Here is a 23,235-nt window from a genome sequence, read left to right on the forward strand (position 1 = left end):
ATCCAACTACAACATCTATTTCCACTAATATATTCTATTTGAGTAGTTTGGTACCTATGGTGAGTGAAAATACAAGCTTATAATAATTTGTCTTATCTAGAAGTCAGCTTAACTAAGTGTAAAAATCCCAAGGGATGCAATCAGTCACTGGCTTTATTATTTAGTAATGTAACCTGATCTTCTGTAAGTAACTCCGTTGAGCTCAAACTTCCAAATTTGTAAACTCGACCTAACATGACATATCATACATGGCTGTATACCTACTACAGAGCAATACCTGCAAAGAACAGGAAATACAATGGTAAAAAAAGACAACATCCCTCCCCTCAATTCTAGTGAAGGAGAAAGATTTTTTTTTAAGCAGTTAATGACAAGTGATAAAAAAAAATTAGCCAAGCCTACAGTGCTAAATGGCATGAAACAAAAACAAACAAGGCCAAGATGCAGGGTGCTATTAGGGCTAAGGTGAGATCAGAAAAGGCCTCTCAAGAGAGTCATGCTTAGGCAGAGATCTGAAGGGGGTGAAGGAATGAACCATGTGAAGATCTGGAAGTGAGACAAGAATGGTGGAAAAAGCTAGTAGACAATATTTTAGCAGATGGTGGCTACACTTGCAGGAAGCATGGCATAAAGTATGATCTTGAATCATTATGTCATACACCTGAAACTAATGTAACATTGTGCGTCAACTATACTCAAATAAAATTTTTAATAAAGTAAAATAAAATTTTAAAAAGATCTTTTTAAATAAGCCCCTTCAAACAAAACTCAGAGAAATTAGAGCCTTTCATTTTAAGCATTCTGAGGAACTGAAATTTTATTAAATTTTATCCAAGAGAAAACATCACATTTTTGGCCAGCGACTAAAGGACTCCAGGGCTATTGGAAAGAATAGGGAAATGAGAAGGAAAGCCATGTTCCGGGAAATGATGAGCTCTGCCCTGAGCACAGTGAGTGGATGGCTGTGAGGGAAAGCTATCTGGAGGATGGCTGGACTGGTGTTGTTTAGGAGAGAAGGCCTGGATAGAGGTATGGATTTGATAGCAGTCTGCCAAACAGATAATGGTCGGAGATGCAAGAGCTCCTTCCATGGGCTTCTTTTTGCTCCTCTACCCACTCCCTCCATTTCAACTGGGATCACAACTCTAGACTTATAACCAATACACTGAAGCCCCAGAGTACCTCAAAGTCAACATGTTGAAATCACACTCAATTGTCTTTCCCTCAAATGCAATCCTCTTTCCACACTATGCCTTCGGTTAACTATCTACCATCTGCTAGACGAATGGAGCTGGAAACTGGAGCACTATATAATTCTATCCCTGAAGTGCCTCATCCATTTATTCCAAAAGCATTTGCAGCCCAAGTCCTGTATGCTGGGCACTGTCTGGGCACCAGGCTGGTCAGGTGGCCAGCCATGCCTGCAAAGGTGTTCCTGTCCCCTATTGTCCTTGCCCATGCTATTACCAAGGTCATTGGCCTTCCTCCACACCACCTTCTACCATTACCTTCCTAAAATGCAATTATCAGCTCACTTCTGAGCTTAGGGCTGAAGGGAGAATAAAGCACAGCACTGCCTATCATCACTCCACAGGCACAGCATGTCCAAACCACACTGTCTAGAAAGGCCCCAAAGAAGCCAGAGCAGGTTCCAGAAACCACCAATGCCTAGACTGTCACTCTGGCCTTATTTATGTAGGTAAATCTCTACTCAGTTTAAGCAGAAACCCCCTCTCCTTCCCCAGAGCCTGGCCCTCCTTTCCTAGGAATTGTAGGCACTCCAACTCCTTCCTCTTCATGCCCTTTGCATCTTGAAAACATCTTCATTAAATCTCAGCAAGGGCAGGTTCTAGGTTCAGGGCCTTATTCCCAGTCTATCTCCAGCATTTGAAACCTGACTGAAGGGATAAGTAAATGGGCTCCAGGCACACTGCACACAGCAGACACTAAAGGAATGTTTTCTAACTTTGAGGAGACCAAGGAACTGCAGATGCTGACTCCAGCACATGAGTCAGAGGTAGAATGAAATTGCCAAGGGCTAGGAGGAGGAGGAGAGGGAATAAGAATTAGATTTATTGAGTATTTATTATGTGCCAGACACCTGTCTAGAAGCTTCATATATATTGACTCATCAAATCATCCCTCATCCTATGATGAAAATGCTACCATTCTTCCCTTTTCTCAGATAAGGGACCAAAAGCAAAGAGGTCAAATCTCTCATCCAACATCACACAACTAGTGAGATGTGTGGGTCTGCTCCAGAAATCCTACTTACCCATTACTGTTATTAAGCAAAATGGTGTAATCAAAGCCTTTTTGAAAAGTATACAAACATTTAAAATAAATTATTTGCCATAAACACGTTCGAAATTAAGGGATGTTATAAAATGAAAATATTAAACCAAAGCTTCTCAAATGTCAGAAATGGTTATAGTGACGGCCCTAATAACAAGTAGCCCTTATTAGCACAGTCTATAAGCTAGATGCTGTGCCAGAAGATCCACAAGTCTACTCTAATTAGATCCTCTTGTCAATCCTATGAGGTGAGCACTGCCACTATGCTCTTGTTACAATCCTAATGTTACAGGTGACAAAACTAAGACACATATGTCCAATAATGTGCTGAAAGTATTATAAGTGGTAAATGGAGAAGCTGGGATTTGAGCCCACGTAATCACACTGGCCAAACAGGGACACCACCTTTATCATAACAGCAACTTTTCTATCAATAAACAGGACCACTGAAGTAAATGCATAATGTGAGAAAGAACTGGGCTCTGGTCTACAAATCTGCTGGATATTAAGAGGTTTCAGGTTTGATTTTATACTATAAATACCACAATAATTTTTATAACATATTCTGGGATATTATACACCATCCTTAGTCTGAGACCCACCAGAACAAACAATCACAATCATAAATTTAGTGTTTGTAAATGTGTGTGTGTGTGTGTGTGTGTGTGTGTGTAGCCTTGAACAATATATTGTTTTAGAAAAAGATTCTTATCCTGGCATTCACAGGCAGATATAAGGGTGTCCCAGGATTTGGACAGAAAAAAAAAATCACCTTTAGCTTCATTAACTTCTAACCAAACTTCATCATTTCTTTCAGCCATAAATGTGGGCAAGAATATAATATTAGTAGTGGCTGTGACTTCATGACTTCATCATCAAGAAAATTCAGATTTTCCTATCACATTATAGTTGTTACATTTACACTCACACTACTTAAAAATTATAATAGAGGTGCCAGACCAGGTGCCAGATTGTCTCCAAGTGCTTAGGTGATGGAGCCACACAACCCCTAGGCAGCTTTGTGCCTGATGGTTAATTGATCAGACTCCAAATGGCCAGGTCCTATGTTCTCACATGGATGGTCCAGCTATGCATTTTACTCTGTGACTCCCTAAAACTGTGTTGATGGACAGACACTTGGAAGCAGGCAAGTCAAAGGCCATCCCACAGTTTAAAAGCCCCATTCAAACTAGCAATGATGGCCTTCACTCTGATGGATCTTTAAAGGATGAGATTTTAACCTGCCTATGTATTGCCTTGTTACTTAATGCTCTGATAACAAAGCACTTTTATAACACAAATCTGTTTCAAAATGTTACAATTATTTCAATAGAATTGATTTCTTTTATAATCATATGTATTTTATTTAGATTAAGAACTTCTCCTCTAGAAGTTGTTAACAGGAATAGTGTGCTACTTCATACATAATTCTACAATTTGATTTTTTCCACACAGCTCAGTCCACTTTGACATAGACTGTTTATTGTGTCCTAGCCAGGCTCTTTTCTGCTCCCTACCCTCTGCAGTCTCATGTTTCATGACCCAAAAAGTTCTTCCTCAGCAAAGCTAGATCCCTCATCTCCTCAGGTCTTTGCTCCTGTCCACCCAATCTAAGCTTTCATGTCCTACTCCCATGCCTAACCCTTAGCACCCCCCTTCACTGCTTTATTATCTCTTCTCAGCCCTTATCAGTCTACCATACAATCTACTTCATGTATCCCATTGAGGATCTGTCTCCCCACGAGATTAGAAACTCCTTAAAAAAAGGAGTTTATCTGTATTATTCACAGCCATAACCCCAATAGCTAGATGAGTGGCTTGCATAAAATAGGCATTCAATAACTATTTTGTGAGTAAGTGAATGAATTTGCTTTAACTCCTGTATAGTAACCTACTATATAAATATTCTATTTATCTACTTCCTATTTATGGTTATTTAATGTTTCTGATTTACAGTATTACAAATAATATTATAGCAAACATTCTTACAAATGTCTCCTTTACCATCATTTCTGCAGAGTATAGGCCTAGAAGAAGAGTTCTTAACCTGGGTGTGTGATTTTTTTCAACATCAATGGATACTGTTCAATTGTTCTCCAAAATGGTTGTAATTTACCACAATTACTTAAAATACAGCTTACATACTAGGTGTAATACCCTTGACAGGAGCCATTCATGTAACATAAGTTTGTAGAATTGAAAAGAAGACACCTCCTCCCTTAGTTTGGAACAACTTTAGTTAGTCAGAAGAAGAGCTCCACGAAGAGCATAGGCTGAGACTAAGCAAAATGAACTTAGTTCACTTGCCTCTTAAAGTCAGCTACAACCACAGGGCTCCAGACAGTCTTCCACCTTCTCAAATTCTTACCATCCCCACAAAGTTGCAGACACAGATGTGATGGTGAGAATCAGGCCATTAGGAAGTTAGCATTTATGTTCAGCAGGGAGCCCCTCAAAGGTACACTGTGGTCACTGAATTCAGCAGGAAGCCATTTGCTAAAGCTGGCAGAGCCACTGTCAGCCTGGGTCCTACATGACAGAACAACAGCACTGCTGCCAAGCTGGACCTGGACTCTTGCAGGACTCTTGCAGGACTCTTGCAGGACTCTTGCAGGACAGGAAGAACTATTGGGTTGGAGATGACATTTGGGGTCTATATGTTACATCAATTGAGGCTGCCCTAAATAATAAGCTGTGCTTTGATGAACAGGATAGCTCCACTACAGGATTTGTAATATTGTAAGATAAAAATGAATATGGCTTGATTTATCTGAAAATAAAAATTTTGATTAACATACCCAAAACTGACTTATAAATAATAGCAACATCATTTAATCAACTCAAAGACATCTAAGAACCAGTAAGAAAAAGAACTTCTGTCAACCACAGAAGGGGCCATATTGTATTTACTCATAAAAGAACTTCTTAGGCACTGATGTCTTTTCCTATTCATGTACAATTCTTATTCCTTGGTTTTAATTTCCTATACCACAACAAATTAGAAACAAATATACTAAAGAAAAGAAATATGTGTAATAGGTAATTTATAGACAGATTGATGTGACAGCAAATTGAAAGAATAGTCACAAAACACAATAAAAAGGACGGGTGCCTAGGTGGCTCAGTCAGTTAAACATCCGACTCTTGATTTTGGCTCAATTCATGATCTCAGGGTCATGAGACTGAGCTCCACACTCAGTAAGGAGTCTGCTTGGGATTCTCTCTGTCCCTCTCCCTCTACTCCTTCCCCTGCTCATGCTCTCTGTCTCTCTTTAAAATAAAAAAAAAAAAACTATTTAAAAAAAACACAATAAAAAGGAAATATAATCATTCAAAGCATGGCATCAAGGCCACTTGGCATAGGGATAAAGAGGCAAATACTATAGACCCTGAGAATAGCTTTAAACATATGGAAGATCACAATATGGCCCTAAGTTATCCAAGATAAATTAATCCAGGCTCTATTTAATAAAGGCAGAAAGGGTACAGTGTAGAAATGACAATTTTAAAGTGTCAATGTTCAAGGAAGTAAATCCCAAATACTCAGACACCTCAGAGACTAGAATAATATATTCCCTGGTTTCAGAAAGCAAAGGCTTCTATGTATTTTGTGAAATAAACATTTTTCACTGAACCAAAAGAAAAAAACAAAAAGTTGAATATTCTTATGTTCTTTGAGAATAATGGATAATTAAGGTGCAGCTCTGCACAGAATCTGTGGACTAGAATCCCACATGGCTGAGCTCCATGTCATGCAGAATAGAAACTTTACCGAATGACATTCAACCATTTTAAAGATTTTTCTCATTTATTTTAGAACAAGAAAGAGAGAGAGGATATGTTTGAGCAGGAGAAGGGCAGGTAGAGAGAATCCCATGGAGACTCCCTGCTGAGTGGAGAGACCAACATGGGACTCTATCTCACAACCTGACCTGAGCTGAAACCAAGAGTCAGACGCTTAGCCAACTGAGCTGTCCAGGTGCCCCTCAACCTTTTTAATACATAAATTAAGTATAAAATGAGTTGGTTTGGATTCAGTGGGAAAGAACTGAAGCTTAAGAGGCTTGGTGCATTCCAAAGGCACAGCATGGCATTTCTAGTTATTTGCATAATTATTAAATCTCCAAACCATCTCCACTTTCCTGCACAGCAAGGTAAAAGAATGTCCTTAAATGCTTTTCAATAATGTGACAAAAATTCATTTTCTTTATTACCTAACCAGATGTGTACGTTTTATGCTAAGCAGGTTTTCCTCAAGTTCTATTTTGTCAGCCACATGTTGAGCAAAAGGTTTTAGCAGACAGAAACAGCTCAAAACAGATGAAAAAGAATCTAAAAATATGTACATGACGTAATGAGCACTGGGTATTATATAACACTGATGAATCACTAACCTCTGTCTCTGAACCAATAATACATAATATGTTAATTAATTACATTTAAATTTAAAAATAAAATAAAATAAAAATATGCACCAATTCCCTCAAGATATCACTAGTACACTAGGTGGAGAAGACAGGAAGGGAGTCTCCCACAATAGCCTAATGAGAGAGGAAATGGCAAGAAACACACACTCAAAAAAAATCAAACAGAAATAGTACTTTTACCATGTTTAGCTAGGCAGATTTGGACTTCTTAGTTTCATTCCATACCTCTACAAGTAAGTCAAAATAAACATCAGATTAGCTGATTATTGAGTCCAAATATTCAAAAAAATTTTAAATTTAGTTTATCATCAACTAGCTAACTACGGGAAGCCTCAATCTATGAGACAAACCAGGAGCCAAGAAGTATCCACGTGGCTCTTTCCACCATCTCTCGGAGCCGCCACAATGGTGCACATGAATGTCCTGGCAGATGCTCTTAAGAGCATCAACAATGCTGAAAAGAGAGGCAAACGCCATGTTCTTATCAGGCCATGCTCCAAAGTCATCGTCCGATTTCTCACTATGAGGATGAATCATGGTTACATTGGCGAATCTGAAATCATCAATGATCACAGAGCTGGGAAAATTGTTGTGAACCTCACAGGCAGGTTAAACAAATGTGGAGTGATCAGCCCCAGATTTGATGTACAACTGAAAGACCCAGAAAAATGGCAGAATAACCTGCTCCCATCCCACCAGTTTGGTTTCATTATACTGACAACCTCAGCTGGCATCATGGACCACAAAGAAGCAAGACAAAAACACACAGGAGGGAAAATCCTGGGATTCTTTTTCTAGGGATGTAATTCATATGTGCAAATAAAATGCCTCAATGGACCAAAAAAAAAGTATCAAAGTGAAGAGGTTTTGGAGATTTCTTCCCACTCAATATAGGGCTTTAGGAGAAATGAATACAGCAACTGACTTTTAGGACTTTCCATAAATTCTAGATCGATTCCAGCTATAAACACGAAGAAAAATATTCTATCATCAAGAGAGAACTAATCATGACACCAAAGGCACAGGCAAGGCAAGAAAAGAAACAGAAAAATTGAACTTCATGGAAGTTTCCAATATTGTGCATCAAAAGATCGTTTCAACAGGGGGAAAAGGCAACCCACAGAATGAGTTGCCTATTCTTCGATTTGCAAATGATAAATCTATTAAGGGATTACTATCCAGAATAAATGGAGAATTCCTAAAATTCAACAACAAAAAAACCAAACAATGTAATTCAAAAATGGGTAGAGGACTTGAACAGACATTTTTTCCAAAGAAGGTATATACAGATGGCCAGTATGCACCTGAAAAGAAGCTTAGCATCACTCATCATTCAGGAAAGGCAAATTAAAACAATGAGATACCACCTCATACCCATAAAGATGGCTACTATCCAAAAACAGAAAATTCTAAGTGTTGGTGAGGATGTGGTGAAAAAGGAACCCTCATGCACTGTTGGTGGGAATGCAAACTGGGACAGCCACTCTGGGAAACAGTATGGAGGTTCCTCAAAAAACTAAAAATGGAATTACCATATGATCCAGCAATTATATACAAAATCCAAAAGAAGTGAGAGCAAGGTCTCGGCAGTGAAGCAAATGGGCAACAGCCTCATCAAGGTGAACGGGCAGCCCCTAGAGAAGCCAGCCCCATGCTCTGCAGTACAAGCCACTGGAACCTATTCCACTTCCAGGCAAGGAGTGATTTGCTGGGGGTGGACAGGCCAGTTCGAGGGAAGGGTGGTGATCACATGGCCCAGACTGATGCAATCTACAAGTCCATCTCCAAAGCCCTGGTGGCCAATTATCAGAAATATGTAGAAGTGGCTTCCAAGCAGATCAAAGACCTCCTCGTCCCAAATGACCAGACCCCATGGGTAGCTGATCCCCAGAACAGTGAATCCAAAAAGTTTGGCAGTCTTGGTGTCTGTGCTTGCTACCAGAAATCCTACCAATAAGCCCACCATGAAGACCAGGATTCACCTTTGAAATAAATAATGGTCATGGGATTTGAGGTTTTTTAAAAAAGGGGATAGAAATCCTGACACATGCTTCAACATGGATAAATCTTAAAGGCATTATGCTAAGTGAAATAAGCCAGTCATTGAAAAGTCAAATACTGTAAGATTCCATTTATATGAGGTATTAGTAGCCAAATCACAGCAGGATGGAGGTTGCCAGGGACTAGAGAGAGGGGAGAATGGGGAGTTATTACTAGTGGGAACAGAGTTTCAGTTGAGAAAGATGAAAAGAGTTCTGGAGGTGAATGGTGGTGATGTTTGCACAATAGTTAAGATGTACTTAATACCACTGAACTGTGCACTTAACTATATTTTACAACAAAAAAATTTTTGAAAAAAAACTTATTCAAACAACATAAAATCATTTGTTGTTTAAGTGCTAAAAAGGTATCACCCAAATTGCCCACTTTTTATTCATCCAGAAATGAAAACAGATATGCAAACACAAATCCTTTTTAATTAATTAATAATTAATTAATTAAGAGAGCTTTAGCAGAGGGGAGGGGGAGAGGGAGAGGAAGAGAAAGAGAATTTCAAGCAGACTCTCTGATAAGCATAGCCTGATGCAGGGCTCAGTCCCACAACCTTGAGATCATGATCTGAACCAAAATCAAGAGTCTGATGCCCATCTGACTGAGTCACCCAGGTGCCCTGCAGGCATAACAGTTTTGATTAGGGTATTATTCAATGTAACCACTAATCCTGCAGAAAATTCTCTCAGCACATAGCAGTCTTTACCCAAAATTATTACACTGGAGCAGTATATCTAAGTCCCAGCTTACTCCATTAGTAGATTCAAAGGCTGTTTTTCTTCTTCACTGCAGCTAATGTCAGCAGTTACCTAATACGATCAAAGCAAAAGAGTCAGGGGAAAAACGCTGGTGGGCCTCCCAGTTCTTTCTCATCCCATGATAAAATCACAGGGTTGTTTTGTATTTCACCAAACAGAAAAATAAGGTCTATTTTATTTTTTTAAAGATTTGTTTATTTATTGATTCATGAGAGACTCAGAGACAGAGGCAGAGACATATGCAGAGGGAGAAGGAGACTCCCTCCAGGGAGCCCGATGTGAAACTCAATCCTGGAACTCCCGGGGATGATGCCCTGAGGCGAAGGCAGACGTTCACCCGCTAATCCACCCAGGTGTACCAAAGTCTATTTTTATCAACACTTCCTGAGAAAGGCTATTACCATGCAAAAGAAGTAGGGTGTACAATCTTCAAGTATGGTCTGCTAACTACATAGATCTGCTCTTATTTAAAACCCAGTACAAGGCAGCCCAGGTGGCTCAGCGGTTTAGTGCCTAACTTCAGGCCAGGGCGTGATCCTGGGGTCCCGAATCAGGCTCCCTGCATGGAGCCTGCTTCTCCTTCTGCCTCTGCCTCTGCCTCTCTCTCTCTCTCTGTGTCTCTCATGAATAAATAAATAAAATCTTAAAAAACAGAACCCAGTACATTGTTTTCACTATTCCCATTTAACCACGTCAATGAAAACTTTGCTCTGGTAACTTCTGTCCAGGAGAAATATAGCTACAACAGAAACTCTGCTCTTTCATGCCCTGTTTTGCTTCCATACTCTTTATTGCATTGTCCATATGGGCTTTACTTACATACAAGTCTATTCATCTTGTCTTGCTCACTGACAGCACCTTTCCCTCATATCTCCAAAGAATAATCTTTTCCCAAGCATTTCTCTAAAATGCCTGGGAAGAGGAAGAAAGGGATTAGCAAAGACACTGCCTCAGTGCTCCTGATGCAGAAGTGCCAGCAAGGTGGACAGACCTCTCCAAATGAAGGTCACAGACCAGAGCAGCAGGTGCTGCAGAGCTTTGGCCAGGACACACGGTTTGGTTTGGCCCCTGGCCCCCAAGCCAGAGCACAGGGCAATGACAGGTCACTTCCCAGATCCACAGACTGTGTGAGAAAGCAGCATACCTACCAGGCTGTGTGCATGAGAAAGGCTGATCACAGGGTATCTACCCAGTGACTAAATCAGAGCAAAACTGTGACAGAAATGGAGCTACCATCTCCTATCTCATTTTCTTAGAGAAGTTCCCTAATTCAGACTTCTCCTGAGTCATATTGGCTCACCAATTCATACGAGCTTAGGTTAATGAAATGTTAGCGTACTTAGTTTACCTTAAAGTCTTCAGGAGAAAAATAGTGTTTAAGTAAAACACTGCATTACTTCAGTCCAGCACATCCTGCCAGGTTATCCTTGTCCTTAACCTTCCTTGTCTTTGACCTATTGTGCAGCTTTCTGTAAACTGTGGATGACAGGCAGACATGTGAGCTGTTTTGTCTAGTAGTTTCAATGGACTTCTCTTCCCTCTGTACAAAAATCAGTTTGCCTGGATTTGTAATTCAGTTCCTTTACTCATATAAATGTGAGCCTTTGACTTTATTTGAACTGATTGATTAGAACATTTGCAGGGTTCTCTATGTGAGTAAAACAAAACACATATTCATTTTAATGTGATCTGTATGAGCACAATTTTACCTTTCTTTTTTTTTTAATTTTTTAAAAAATTTTATGATAGGCACACAGTGAGAGAGAGAGGCAGAGACATAGACAGAGGGAGAAGCAGGCTCCATGCACCGGGAGCCCAACGTGGGATTCGATCCTGGGTCTCCAGGATCGCGCCCTGGGCCAAAGGCAGGCGCTAAACCGCTGCACCACCCAGGGATCCCCAATTTTACCTTTCTTTGGCAATTATCTTTAAGATGCCTTATTCCTAATCAAGCTCTACCCATGTCTCCTCTTTCATTTCTGATATTAGTAATTGGTGTCTTCTTTTTTTCTTAATGTGGCTAGGACTTACAGATTTTATTAACCTTCTCAAAGAATCAGATTTTTATTTTGCTGATTTCCTGTCTTTGGTTTCACAGATTTCTACTCTAAAATTTTATTATTGAGGAGACTCGGTGGCTCAGTCGGTTAAGTGTCTGCCTTCAGCTTAGGTCATGATTCCAGGATCCTGGGATGGAGCAACATGTCAGGCTCCCTGCTCAGTGGGAAGTCTGCTTCTCCCTCTCCCTCTGCCTCTCCCCCTACTGGTGCTCTCTCTTTCAAATAAATAAATATCTTTTAAAATTAAAATTATATCTATTATTACTTTTCTTCTGCTTACTTTGGACTTGATTTGCTCTTCTTCCTCTGGTCTCCTAAGGCGGAAGGTTAGATGGTCAATTTTAGATCTTCTGTTTTAATAAATGCATCTAAAGCTATAAATCTCCCTCAAGCACTGCTTTTGCGACATCTCACAAATTCTGATGTTTTACTCTTATTTTCATTTAGTTCAGAGTATTTTTTAGTTTCTCCTGAGATATTTCTGGCCCCTGTGTTATTTAGAAGTGTGCTGTTTAGGGGCACCTGGGTGGTTTAGTCAGTTAAGCATGGAGTATGTTTAATCTCCAAGTATTTGGGGGATTTTCCAGCTGTCTGTTATGATTTCTAGTTTAATTCCACTGTGGTCTGAGAGCAGATTTATTCTAGTCTTTTAAATTTGTCGCAATGTGTTTTATGGTCCAGAATGTGGACTATCTTAGAGGATGTTCCATGTGACCTTGAGAAGAATGTGTAGTGTATTCATCAATTTCTCCTTGAAGTTCTATTAGGTTTTGCCTCACATATTCTGACTACATGTTGTTAGGCATATACACATTAAGGATGCTATATCTTTTTGGAGAATTGACCCTTTTGTTGTTATACAATGCCCCTCTTTATCCTTGATAACTTTCTTTGCTCTGAAATTTAAACTATTTTGAATTAACATAGATATTCCTTCTGCCTTTGATTAGTGGTAGCATGGAATACTTTTCTCTATCCCTTTATTTTTAATCCATGTTTTTTTTTATACTTAAAGTGGGTTTTCTATAGGCAACATGTAGTTGGGTCTTATTTTTCTATCCACTCTGACAATCTCTGTCTTCTGATTGGTGCACCATTGATGTTTAAAGTGATCACTGATATATAATACAGGTATACCTCGGAGACATTGTGGGTTTAGTTCCAGACCACTGCAATAAAGCAAGTATCACAATAAAGCAATACAAATGAAATTTTTGGCTTCTTAAAGAGTGCATATAAAAATTACATTTATACTATGCTTTACTCTGTTAACCATGCAATGGCATTATGCCTAAAAAACAATGTATATACCTTAATTTTAAAATACTTTATTGCTAAAAATGCTAACCATCATCTGCACTTTCAGTAAGTCATAATCACTGATCACACAGCACCAAAACAAATAAAACATTATACTTTAAAAGTTTGAAATAAGAATTACCAAAATGTGACAAAGACATAAAGAGAAAAAATACTGTTGGGAAAATGGCATCAAAAGACTTGACACAGGGTTGCCACAAACTTCAATTTGTAAAAAATACAGTATCTATAAAACAAGGTATGTCTGAGGTTGGATTAATTATCTACCATATTTTTACTACTATTTGTTGCTCTTGTCTTGTTTTTATTGTTGTCTTCCATGCTTATTTTTTTTTAAGATTTTATTTATTTATTCATAGAAACACAGAGAGAGAATGAGAGGCAGAGACACAGGCAGAGGGAGAAGCAGGCTCCATGCAGGGAACCCGACGTGGGACTTGATCCAGGGTCTCCAGTATCACGCCCTGGGCTGCAGGCGGCGCTAAACCGCTGCGCCACCGGGGCTGCCCTCTTCCATGCTTATTTTTGCCTTTTGTGGCTTTGATCATCTTATGGGATTCTATTTTCACATCTTTCTTTTGTTTAAGATTTTATTTATTTATTCATGAGATACACAGAGAGAGGCAGAGACATAGGCAGAGGGAGAAGCAGGCTCCCTGTGGGCAGCCCAGTGTGGGACTTGATCCCAGAACTCCAGGATCACACCATGTGGTGAAGGCAGTCACTCAACCACTCAGCCACCTAGGCGTCCCTTTCCACATCTTTCTTAGCACATCAACTATATTTCTTTTTAAACTGTTTTAGTGATGCCCTAGAGTTAGCAACATACATTTACAACTAATCCAAGTCCCCTTTCAAATAACATTATACCACTTCACAGGTAGTACGAATACCTTATAAATAACAAAATATTCCTAATTTCCCCTCCTACTCCTTGTATCATTGCTGTCATTCATTTCACTTACACATAGCGTTATCTTTTATTTTATTTTATTTTATTTTATTTATGATAGTCACAGAGAGAGAGAGAGAGAGAGAGAGAGAGAGAGGGGCAGAGACACAGGCAGAGGGAGAAGCAGGCTCCATGCACCGGGAGCCTGACGTGGGATTCGATCCCGGGTCTCCAGGATCACGCCCTGGGCCAAAGGCAGGCGCCAAACCGCTGCGCCACCCAGGGATCCCAAGTGTTATCTTTTATATATATATTTATGTGTGTGTGTGTGTATGTGTTACCTGTTATCTGACGGCTCTTAGGTTAAAAATAAGAAAAACAGGTCTTCCTTTTACCTTCATCTATTCATTCTCCAATGCTCTTCCTTTCTTTATGTAGATCCAAGTTCCTGAATATATAATTTTTCTTTCTCTCTAAACAACTCATTTTAACATTTCTTGCAAGGCAGGTCTACTGGCAATAAATTCCCTCAGTTTTTGTCTGATAAAGTCTTCATTTCTCCTCACTTTTGGAGGATAATTTCACAGGGTACAGAATTCTGGCTTGGTGGGTTTTTCTCCCAATACTTTAAATGTTTCACACTCCTGTCTTCTTCATTGCATGGGTTCTATAAAGAAATCAGATATAATCCGTATCTTTGGCCCTGTATTGGTAAAGTGTTTTTATCTATGGCTCCTTTCAAGAGTTTTTCTTTGATTTCCTGAAGGTTAAAGATGATATTCCTAAGTGTCATTCTTTTCTAAGATTTTGAGAAAGAGAGAGAGTGCACACAAATGAGGGAGGGGCAGAGGAAGAGGGAGACACAGGCTCCCCACAGAGCAGGGAGCCAGATTTGAGTCTGGATCCCAGGACCCTGGGATCATGACCTGAGCTAAAGGCAGATGCTTTACCAACTGAGCCACCCAGGCACCTGTCTTAGGCATCATTCTTTTGGCATTTATCCTGTTTCATGTTTTCTAAGCTTCATGGATCTGTGGGTTGGTATCTGGCATTAATTTGAGGAAAGTCTCAGTCATTACTACTTCAAATATCTCATCTGTTCCTTTCTTTCTCTCTGCTCCTCCTGGCTTTCCCATTATGCATATGTTCTGCCTTTTACAGCTGTGCCAGTTTTTGGATATTTTATTGTGATTTTTTTTTTTTTTTAGTCTTTTTTCTCTTTGCTTTTCAGTTTTAGAAATCTCCAGTCATATCCTCAAGCTCAGAGATTCTTTCCTCAGTCCTGACCAGTCAGTTAATGAAGTCATCAAAGGGAGTTTTCATTTATTATTGTTTTGGTTCTTACCTCTAGCGTTTTTCTTTGTTAGAATTACCATCTTAAAAAAAAAAAATTACCATCTTTCTGCTTACATTATCCGTTTTTTGCCTGTTGTCTACTTTTCCCATTAAAGCCCTTATGATATCAATCACAGTCTTTAAAAATTCCTGGTCTAATAATTCGAACATTCCTCCTTTTACTCTGCTTGGTCTGGGAGGCTATGACAAGGGTTTGGAGGAGAGGGCTGACACCTTGACTTAAGTTTTAATAGGATCATTATGGCTGGTATATTGAGGACAGACTGTAGGGTCAGAAAGGCAGAAGCTGAGGCCAAGTAGCAGCCAACTGTGATCTTCCAGGTGAGATAGGTTGATGGCTTGAGCCATGCTGAAAGCAGCTGTAGCAGTGAGAGGTCAGATTCTTTGCATTTTGAAGGGAGATCTAAAAAAATATTTGTCCAGGGACTGGATGTGGGGTATAACGAATTAAAAATCAACTGCAAGATTTTCAGCCTGAGTATAAACTGAGGTGCAGAAGGAAAAAAAAATGGGGCAGGGTGGGCATTAAGAGTTTTGACTGTGTGTGCGTGTTTGTGTACATGCCAATGAGGTTTTTAGGTAGCAATGTCTGGTGGGCAAGTAGAGAACAAGCTGCAGTTCAATGGAAAGTTTCAGTCTGTAGATCTCAATTTGAGGGACAGTAGCTTCCTTCAAACCATGTTACTGAAGAAGAAGATCACAAGGAGTGAGACTCTATGGAATGAGCCTTGGGAGCATTTCAATATGAAGAGATCTAGTGAATGAGAGGCAACCAGTCAAGCAGCCTGAGAGGGTAAGAATTGAAATAGCAGAAAACCATGAAGGGTGGTGGTCTAGAAGGACGTACTGACTGAGGAGATCCCTATGATGAGCTATGTAATGTGCAGCCCACAAGTGTAATAGGATGAGAATCAAGAACTGACCCTGATGATCTTGACAAGGGTGGTCTTAGTGGACTGGTAGATGTGAGAGCTTGGAACCCAGCACATAACTCACTCAAAACTTATGTTTAAAGAGTAGGTGACATACATGCAATAGTGCATACACCATGTACCTCCAAACACAGGGCCTCATGCACATTTCACTAAACACAGCAGTGCACACACATATACCATATATCACTACAAAAGACCCCCTTTTCCCTAGACAAGGCTCTTTGGCTTGGTCTTTAGAAGAATGCAACAAGGTAAAGGGGAGAGAAGAATGGGGTCCTCTCCGTGGGTTTCTCTATCACCTCAGACTGCTATAATGAAATACCATAGTCTGGGTGACTTAAACAACACACATTTATTTCTCAGAGTTCTGGAAGCTGGAAATTCCTATATTAAGGTACCAGCAGACTGGTGACTGGTGAGGGCCCTTCCTGGTTTGTAGATGGCTATCTTCTCACTATGTCCTCACAGGCCTTTCCTTGCTACATACAATTGAACGGAGAGATCTCACATCTCTCCTTTTTCTAAGGATGTTAATTCCATCAAGAGGGCCCCCCTTATGACCTAATGTAACCATAATTACCTTCCAAAGGCCCTACTTCCAAATACCATCACACTATGAATTAGAGCTACAATAATTAAATTGGGAGAGGACACATTCACTTCATAGCAGCAGTCTTGGGGCACACATGCTGATGAACTGAAGCAGCCATCCCACCCCTCAAGCAGCTCTTCTTGATTCCAAAAGTCTCTACTGACAAGTCATAGCAAAGTCTAGCACCAATTTTCTGAGATGTCCCATCCAGGTACAGTCAGACTCAAGATGAGTTGGGTGGCATTCACTATACCATGTCAAGACAGGAAGACCAGTGGGGAAGAAACAAAGCAAGAAAAGAAAGAACATCTACATTAAGTTATGCGATCATGGCTTATATCAACCGTGGTTGGCATGACCCAAGCTATTTACACAGAAGACCTTCCACAGATCCTAAAACCTGAGTGGGGCAAAAACAAGAGGTACAGTCCACGAGGGCAGAATATTGTGTCCCCAAAAGTAGACAGTGATGTGAGGCCACAGCATTTGAAGGCAACAGTCCCACATCTAGAAAGCTAATTTTATGCCAGAAGCTAAAAACAAAGTATCAACCCATTTCCATTAAAATTGATAAACCAAGGAAGTCTCAACAGACAGCATTACATGATTAGTTAGAGCATGGGTCTCAGACCAGACAACTGGGCTGAATCCTGACATTCCCATTTCCTGGTGATATAACCTTGAGCAAGTCACTTTTCTTTCCCTCATCTGTGACAGGGGATAATACCTGCCCCAAGAGGTCAGGAGGACACTACCAGTTCAGCAGCCTTGTCGACTTTGCAAATCTAGTGCACAGAAATGCTCACAAAAAAAGATCTAGGATTACCATGCAAATGCTCAAGCACAATATCTCTGCCAGGAAGTGAGATAAATAGCACAGGAGTAAGGGGGCAGCAAAGGGAGTGCTGCCATGTGTTCTTTGAACTAGGAACTCTCAATTTGGTAAAAACAGATAGTTTTCATTCTAAAAGGTAAACACACGTGCCTGGCCTTTTGCTAACATCCTAACTAGTTATGGTTGACCCTGCTATCTTTGCTAGTGATGAACATGTAAATATTGAGAGGGGAACTATAGGTTGCATTACAGATATAATTAAGCATTTTAATACTGATTTAATAAAAACAAAAATATCAAATTCAAAATGAAATAAAAAGCACTCACCACTGACAATCTAAAGTTGAAGAAAATCTCAGTTTTTGTTCCCTATTTCCAGATGACTAGTCAAAAAAGACAGTTTAGTTTGAAACCTTAATTTCTGGTTATCATTGGTATTGAGAGAATTCCTGAGGTGTGCTCTTTTGTCCTCAGTCATCGGTTGGCATTCATAGAGCATATACTGGGTGCTAGCACAGTGCTAGATGCTGGTGACACAGAAGGGGAGGCCCAGAGCTGCCTTGAGTCAGCCCAGTGCAGTAACAGTTCATCCTGGGCACAACAGGGGCACAAAGGATGGAATGAGCAAGCCTCCTGCGGGAGTGTTGAAGTTCCCAGGAAAGGCATTTGGGCTGGAACACAGTGGAGGAGGAACAAAACTTCGCCAGGCAGGAAGGCATGAAGGGGTATAATACACTCAGCCACAGATGGACAAGGAGAGCAGAGCTAGGTCACTGAGGTCAGGTAGGAGCCTGTGGGGGTCCTGGAATGGAGGTCTAGATCCAAATTTTAAAAAGATTAAGGGAACATATCTGTGCTTTTTAGTGTTTTAGCAGCACTGGGATGCTAAAGGTGAAGAAAGTCTGGAAACAGACCAGCTAGGAAATTCTTGCCTTCAGTCAAGTCAAGAGGACCCTGGGGCAGGGCTACTGGGGAAGGACAGACATGAATGGATGTGAGAAATAACAAAGCTTAAGGATAAATGAGGTTCAAAGACCTATCACACATGAGAATTCAGGAAGAGGAAAGCTATACTTTTGGGAAATCTAATAATGAGAATAGACTAGAGACAAAGAACGAGGTTCAAATTAGCATAACTGCATGTTGAAGTGCCAGCTCTTCATCCAGACACTAGACACTAGACATAACAACAAAATCTACAACCACAACTATTAACCTTTACTGAGTACTTTCTGAGCACCAACCACCGTGACACGTTATCCTACACAATCTTTTTTTTTATTTTTTATTTTTTTAAAGATTTTATTTATTTATTCATGAGAATACAGAGAGGAGAGAGAGAAGCAGAGACACAGGCAGAGGGAGAAGCAGGCTCCACACAGGGAGCCCGACGTGGGACTCGATCCCGGGTCTCCAGGATCACACCCTGGGCTGAAGGCGGCGCTAAACCGCGGAGCCACCGGCACTGCCCTATTTTTTTATTTTTTATTGGTGTTCAATTTGCCAACATATAGAATAACACCCAGTGCTCATCCCGTCAAGTGCCCACCTCAGTGCCCGTCACCCAGGCACCCCCACCCCCCACCCACCTCCCCTTCCACCACCCCTAGTTTGTTTCCCAGAGTTAGGAGTCTTTCATGTTCTGTCTCCCTTTCTGATATTTCCCACTCATTTTTCCTCCTTTCCTCTTTATTCCCTTTCACCATTTTTTATATTCCCCAAATGAATGAGACCATATAATGTTTGTCCTTCTCCGATTGACTTACTTCACTCAGCATAATACCCTCCAGTTCCATCCACGTTGAAGCAAACGGTGGGTATTCGTCATTTCTAATGGCTGAGTAATATTCCATTGTATACATAAACCACTCATCTTTATCCACTCATCTTTCGATGGACACCAAGGCTCCTTCCACAGTTTGGCTATTGTGGACATTGCTGCTAGAAACATCGGGGTGCAGGAGTCCCGGCGTTTCATTGCATCTGTATCTTTGGGCTAAATCCCTAGCAGTGCAATTGCTGAGTCGTAGGGCAGTTCTATTTTTAACTCTTTGAGGAACCTCCACACAGTTTTCCAGAGTGGCTGCACCAGTTCACATTCCCACCAACAGTGCAGGAGGGTTACCCTTTCTCCACATCCTCTCCAACATTTGTGGTTTCCTGCTTTGTTAATTCTCCCCATTCTCACCGGTGTGAGGTGGTATTTCATTGTGGTTTTGATTTGTATTTCCCTGATGGCAAGTGATGCGGAGCATTTTCTCATATGCTTGTTGGCCATGTCTATGTCTTCCTCTGTGAGATTTCTGTTCATGTCTTTTGCCCATTTCGTGATTGGATTGTTTCTTTGCTATTGAGTTTAATAAGTTCTTTATAGATCTTGGATACTAGCCCTTTATCTGATACGCCATTTGCAAATATCTTCTCCCTTTCTGTAGGTTGTCTTTGAGTTTTGTTGACGGTATCTTTTGCTGTGCAAAAGCTTCTTATCTTGATGAAGTCCCAATAATTCATTTTTGCTTTTGTTTCTCTTGCCTTCATGGATGAATCTTGCAAGAAGTTACTGTGGCCAAGTTCAAAAAGGGTGTTGCCTGTGTTCTCCTCTAGGATTTTGATGGAATCTTGTCTCACATTAAGATCTTTCATCCATTTTGAGTTTATCTGTATGTATGGTGCAAGAGAGTGGTCTAGTTTCATTCTTCCGCATGTGGATGTCCAATTCTCCCAGCACCATTTACTGAAGAAACTGTATTTTTTCCAGTGGATAGTCTTTCCTCCTTTGTCGAATATTAGTTGACCATAAAGCTGAGGGCCCACTTCTGGATTCTCTCTTCTGTTCCATTGATCTATGTGTCTGTTTTTGTGCCAGTACCACACTGTCTTGATGACCACAGTTTTGTAGTACAACCTGAAATCTGGCATTGTGATGCCCCCAGCTATGGTTTTCTTTTTTAAAATTCCCCTGGCTATTCGGGGTCTTTTCTGATCCCACACAAATCTTAAAATAATTTGTTCCAACTCTCTGAAGAAAGTCCATGGTATTTTGATAGGGATTGCATTAAACGTATAAATTGTCCTGGGTAACATTGACATTTTCACAATATTAATTCTTCCAATCCATGAGCATGGAATATTTTTCCATCTCTTTGTGTCTTCCTCAATTTCTTTCAGAAGTGTTCTATAGTTTTTAGGGTATAGATCCTTTACCTCTTTGGTATTAACTTTTTTCCTAGGTATCTTATACTTTTGGGTGCAATTGTAAATGGGATTGACTCCTTAATTCCTCTTTCTTCAGTCTCATTGTTCGTGTATGGAAATGCCACTGACTTCTGGGCATTGACTTTGTATCCTGCCACACTGCCAAATTGCTGTATGAGTTCTAGCAATCTTGGGGTGGAGTCTTTTGGGTGTTCTATGTAGAGTATCATGTCATCGGCGAAGAGGGAGAGTTTGACTTCTTTGCCAATTTGAATGCCTTTTATTTCTTTTTGTTGTCTGATTACTGAGGCTAGGACTTCTAGTACTATGTTGAATAGCAGTGGTGAGAATGGACATCCCTGTCTTGTTCCTGATCTTAGGGGAAAGGCTCCCAGTGCTTCCCCATTGAGAATGATATTTGCTGCTACACAGTCTTCTTAACACTGAAGCAGAATTATTATCAGTCTGGTGCTATAGGTTAGAAGGAGGGATAGGACTAGCTGGGATAACACTCATAAAGAATTTAGCATGCTGCTTGGACAGAACAAACCCGCACTGATGTTAGCTATCCTTATCAACAAGTAGGCTCTATGGCACACTTGGAACGTGCTTTATTTCCTCCAAATGGAGCCAATCCTTTTTGTTTTCCATATGAATTTCATCTTCTCTTTCTTATATTTAGTAAAGTAACAAATCATCCCCTTAATCTCCAATTGTTTACCAAGTACCAATTAAATGGCTAGCCAGCACTGAAAGAAATAAAAAATAAAGGTAAATCTATGCCCTGCCCACACAGACTAAAATTTGGCTGGAGAAAGAATCACTGACTATGCTGACCTCACTTCTGAATCCCAAGTTCCAAATTCCCCAAGGGCAGAGAGTGCCACCAAGCTGGAAGAATTAAAGCAAGCTACAAAGAAAATGAAGGTAAACCGGATTCTGAAGGATGGAAAGAAATGAACAAGAAGAAAGCAAGGACGGCCAGCCACACGGAAGATTGGAATAGCAAGCATACAAGAACATGTCCAAATGAACACGAAAGTTGTTGATTGTTTTACAATAAAAATACATTAAGTAGGTCTTGGGTGTGGGATCAAAATAAGTGCAATGAAGGAAACAAAAATATTAGCTACTATACTTTCTAAATCAAAGGACTTATACATCTAGAAACCCTTTACAATCAAAATCCTGGAGAGGAAGTCACAGCGAGACAGCTCATGAAAATGACACCAGGTGTATTAACTATGCATCAGATGCTAAACAACTGCTAAATAATGCTATCATCTGAAATCAGAACAGAATACGACATATAAGACCAAAATCCACACTAAATGTACATACCTTTTATTCCTCCCTCTGCATTTATGCTGTCAATTTCTCCAACAGAGAAAATGGGGCGAGTCTCCTCAGAAGTATGATGTGAAACAATTTAAAGTTAACATTTAAAGCCATAAGGTCACAAAATGCTTAACAAATGTATAACACAGGGGGAAAAAATCCTAAATGTTAAAAAAAAAAAAAGCAGTGATTTTGTGTTTGATGAACAGTATGACCATTATTTTCTACTTCCTTACAGTGTGCCTGGCAGAGTGACAACTTTTTCAATGCGGAATTATCTGCCAACATTTCTGAAAAGGAGGAACAAATTTAAACACCTTCTGTTTGAGAACAACAGAGAAATTGATTTTATTTGAAATAAATCTAGAAAATGACTGGATTCATTCATAATGTTAAACCAACAGTGAAGGCCAACATATAACTGCTGTGTTATATACGCTTCTTTCAAATGTTAATTTTTTTAATACCTGAGCCAGAGAAACTAAATAAGGAACTAGCAATGAACAGACACGTTCAAGAAGACACTCCCTAGGGGATCCCACTTGAGCTTCTAAAGCAAATAAACTGTCGACTTGAGAGAACAGCCCTAAGTTATAACCAACACTCAGCATATATTCATCTTTCTGATATTTCATATTCAACTTCTCTAAGCATTCATCACAAGGACATGACTCTTTGAAAACAGGAGTAAACATTCTCTGTTGGCAAAAGGCAGAACTAACAATTACACTACTACGAGTTAATACTTCAGGGAACAAAAATTAAAACTCTTTTGGAAGCAGGCTTTCAAAAGGCTTTTTGGCAGAAAATACTAGTTTTATGATTTTTTTTTTTTTTTTTAGATTTTAAGTAATCTCTATATCCCAGGTGGAACTTGAACTCACAACTCTGAGACCAAGAGTCACAGGCTCTTGTGACTGAGCCAGGTGGCCGCCCCTGGTTTTATGTATTTAGCACTTAGCTAGCACTTATATTTACCTCTTTGTCTCATCTCTAAAGCACTGTATGGAAGTGTGCTTGACACAAGTCTGTTTTCATACATCACACCCAAAGATGATGGTACAGTGGAAAAGAAGACCAGTTGAGCAATGGGTCAGATGGGTTTTCCACGGAGGATAACAATTCACCTCTGTGACCAATCTGGAGTCAAAGTGAGAAACACCAGACACAATGAAATGCT

At 40.0% G+C, this 23,235-nt stretch overlaps 2 protein-coding genes and 1 pseudogene across 13 annotated transcripts in view; 2 read left to right on the plus strand and 1 right to left on the minus strand.

The window, feature by feature from the left end:
• Window positions 1-23,235, minus strand: part of GRK4 (G protein-coupled receptor kinase 4) — a 95,911-nt gene extending 72,676 nt beyond the window's left edge. For all 12 annotated transcript variants that reach the window (XM_072803860.1, XM_072803902.1, XM_072803923.1 and 9 more), the window contains exon 1: window positions 23,034-23,235. In XM_072803860.1, coding sequence (XP_072659961.1) covers window positions 23,034-23,097 — 64 coding nt within the window. In that variant the 5' untranslated portion in view covers window positions 23,098-23,235. The remainder of the gene's footprint in view (window positions 1-23,033) is intronic.
• LOC140610363 (small ribosomal subunit protein uS8-like) lies at window positions 2,659-7,564 on the plus strand. The gene has a single exon (XM_072786343.1). It carries the CDS (start codon window positions 7,062-7,064, stop codon window positions 7,518-7,520), a length of 459 nt encoding a protein of 152 aa, XP_072642444.1. The 5' UTR covers window positions 2,659-7,061; the 3' UTR covers window positions 7,521-7,564.
• LOC140610851 (small ribosomal subunit protein uS9-like) lies at window positions 8,258-8,679 on the plus strand (annotated as a pseudogene).

Source organism: Canis lupus, chromosome 2 (genome assembly GCF_048164855.1).
Source record: "Canis lupus baileyi chromosome 2, mCanLup2.hap1, whole genome shotgun sequence".
Classification (NCBI taxonomy): domain Eukaryota; kingdom Metazoa; phylum Chordata; class Mammalia; order Carnivora; family Canidae; genus Canis; species Canis lupus.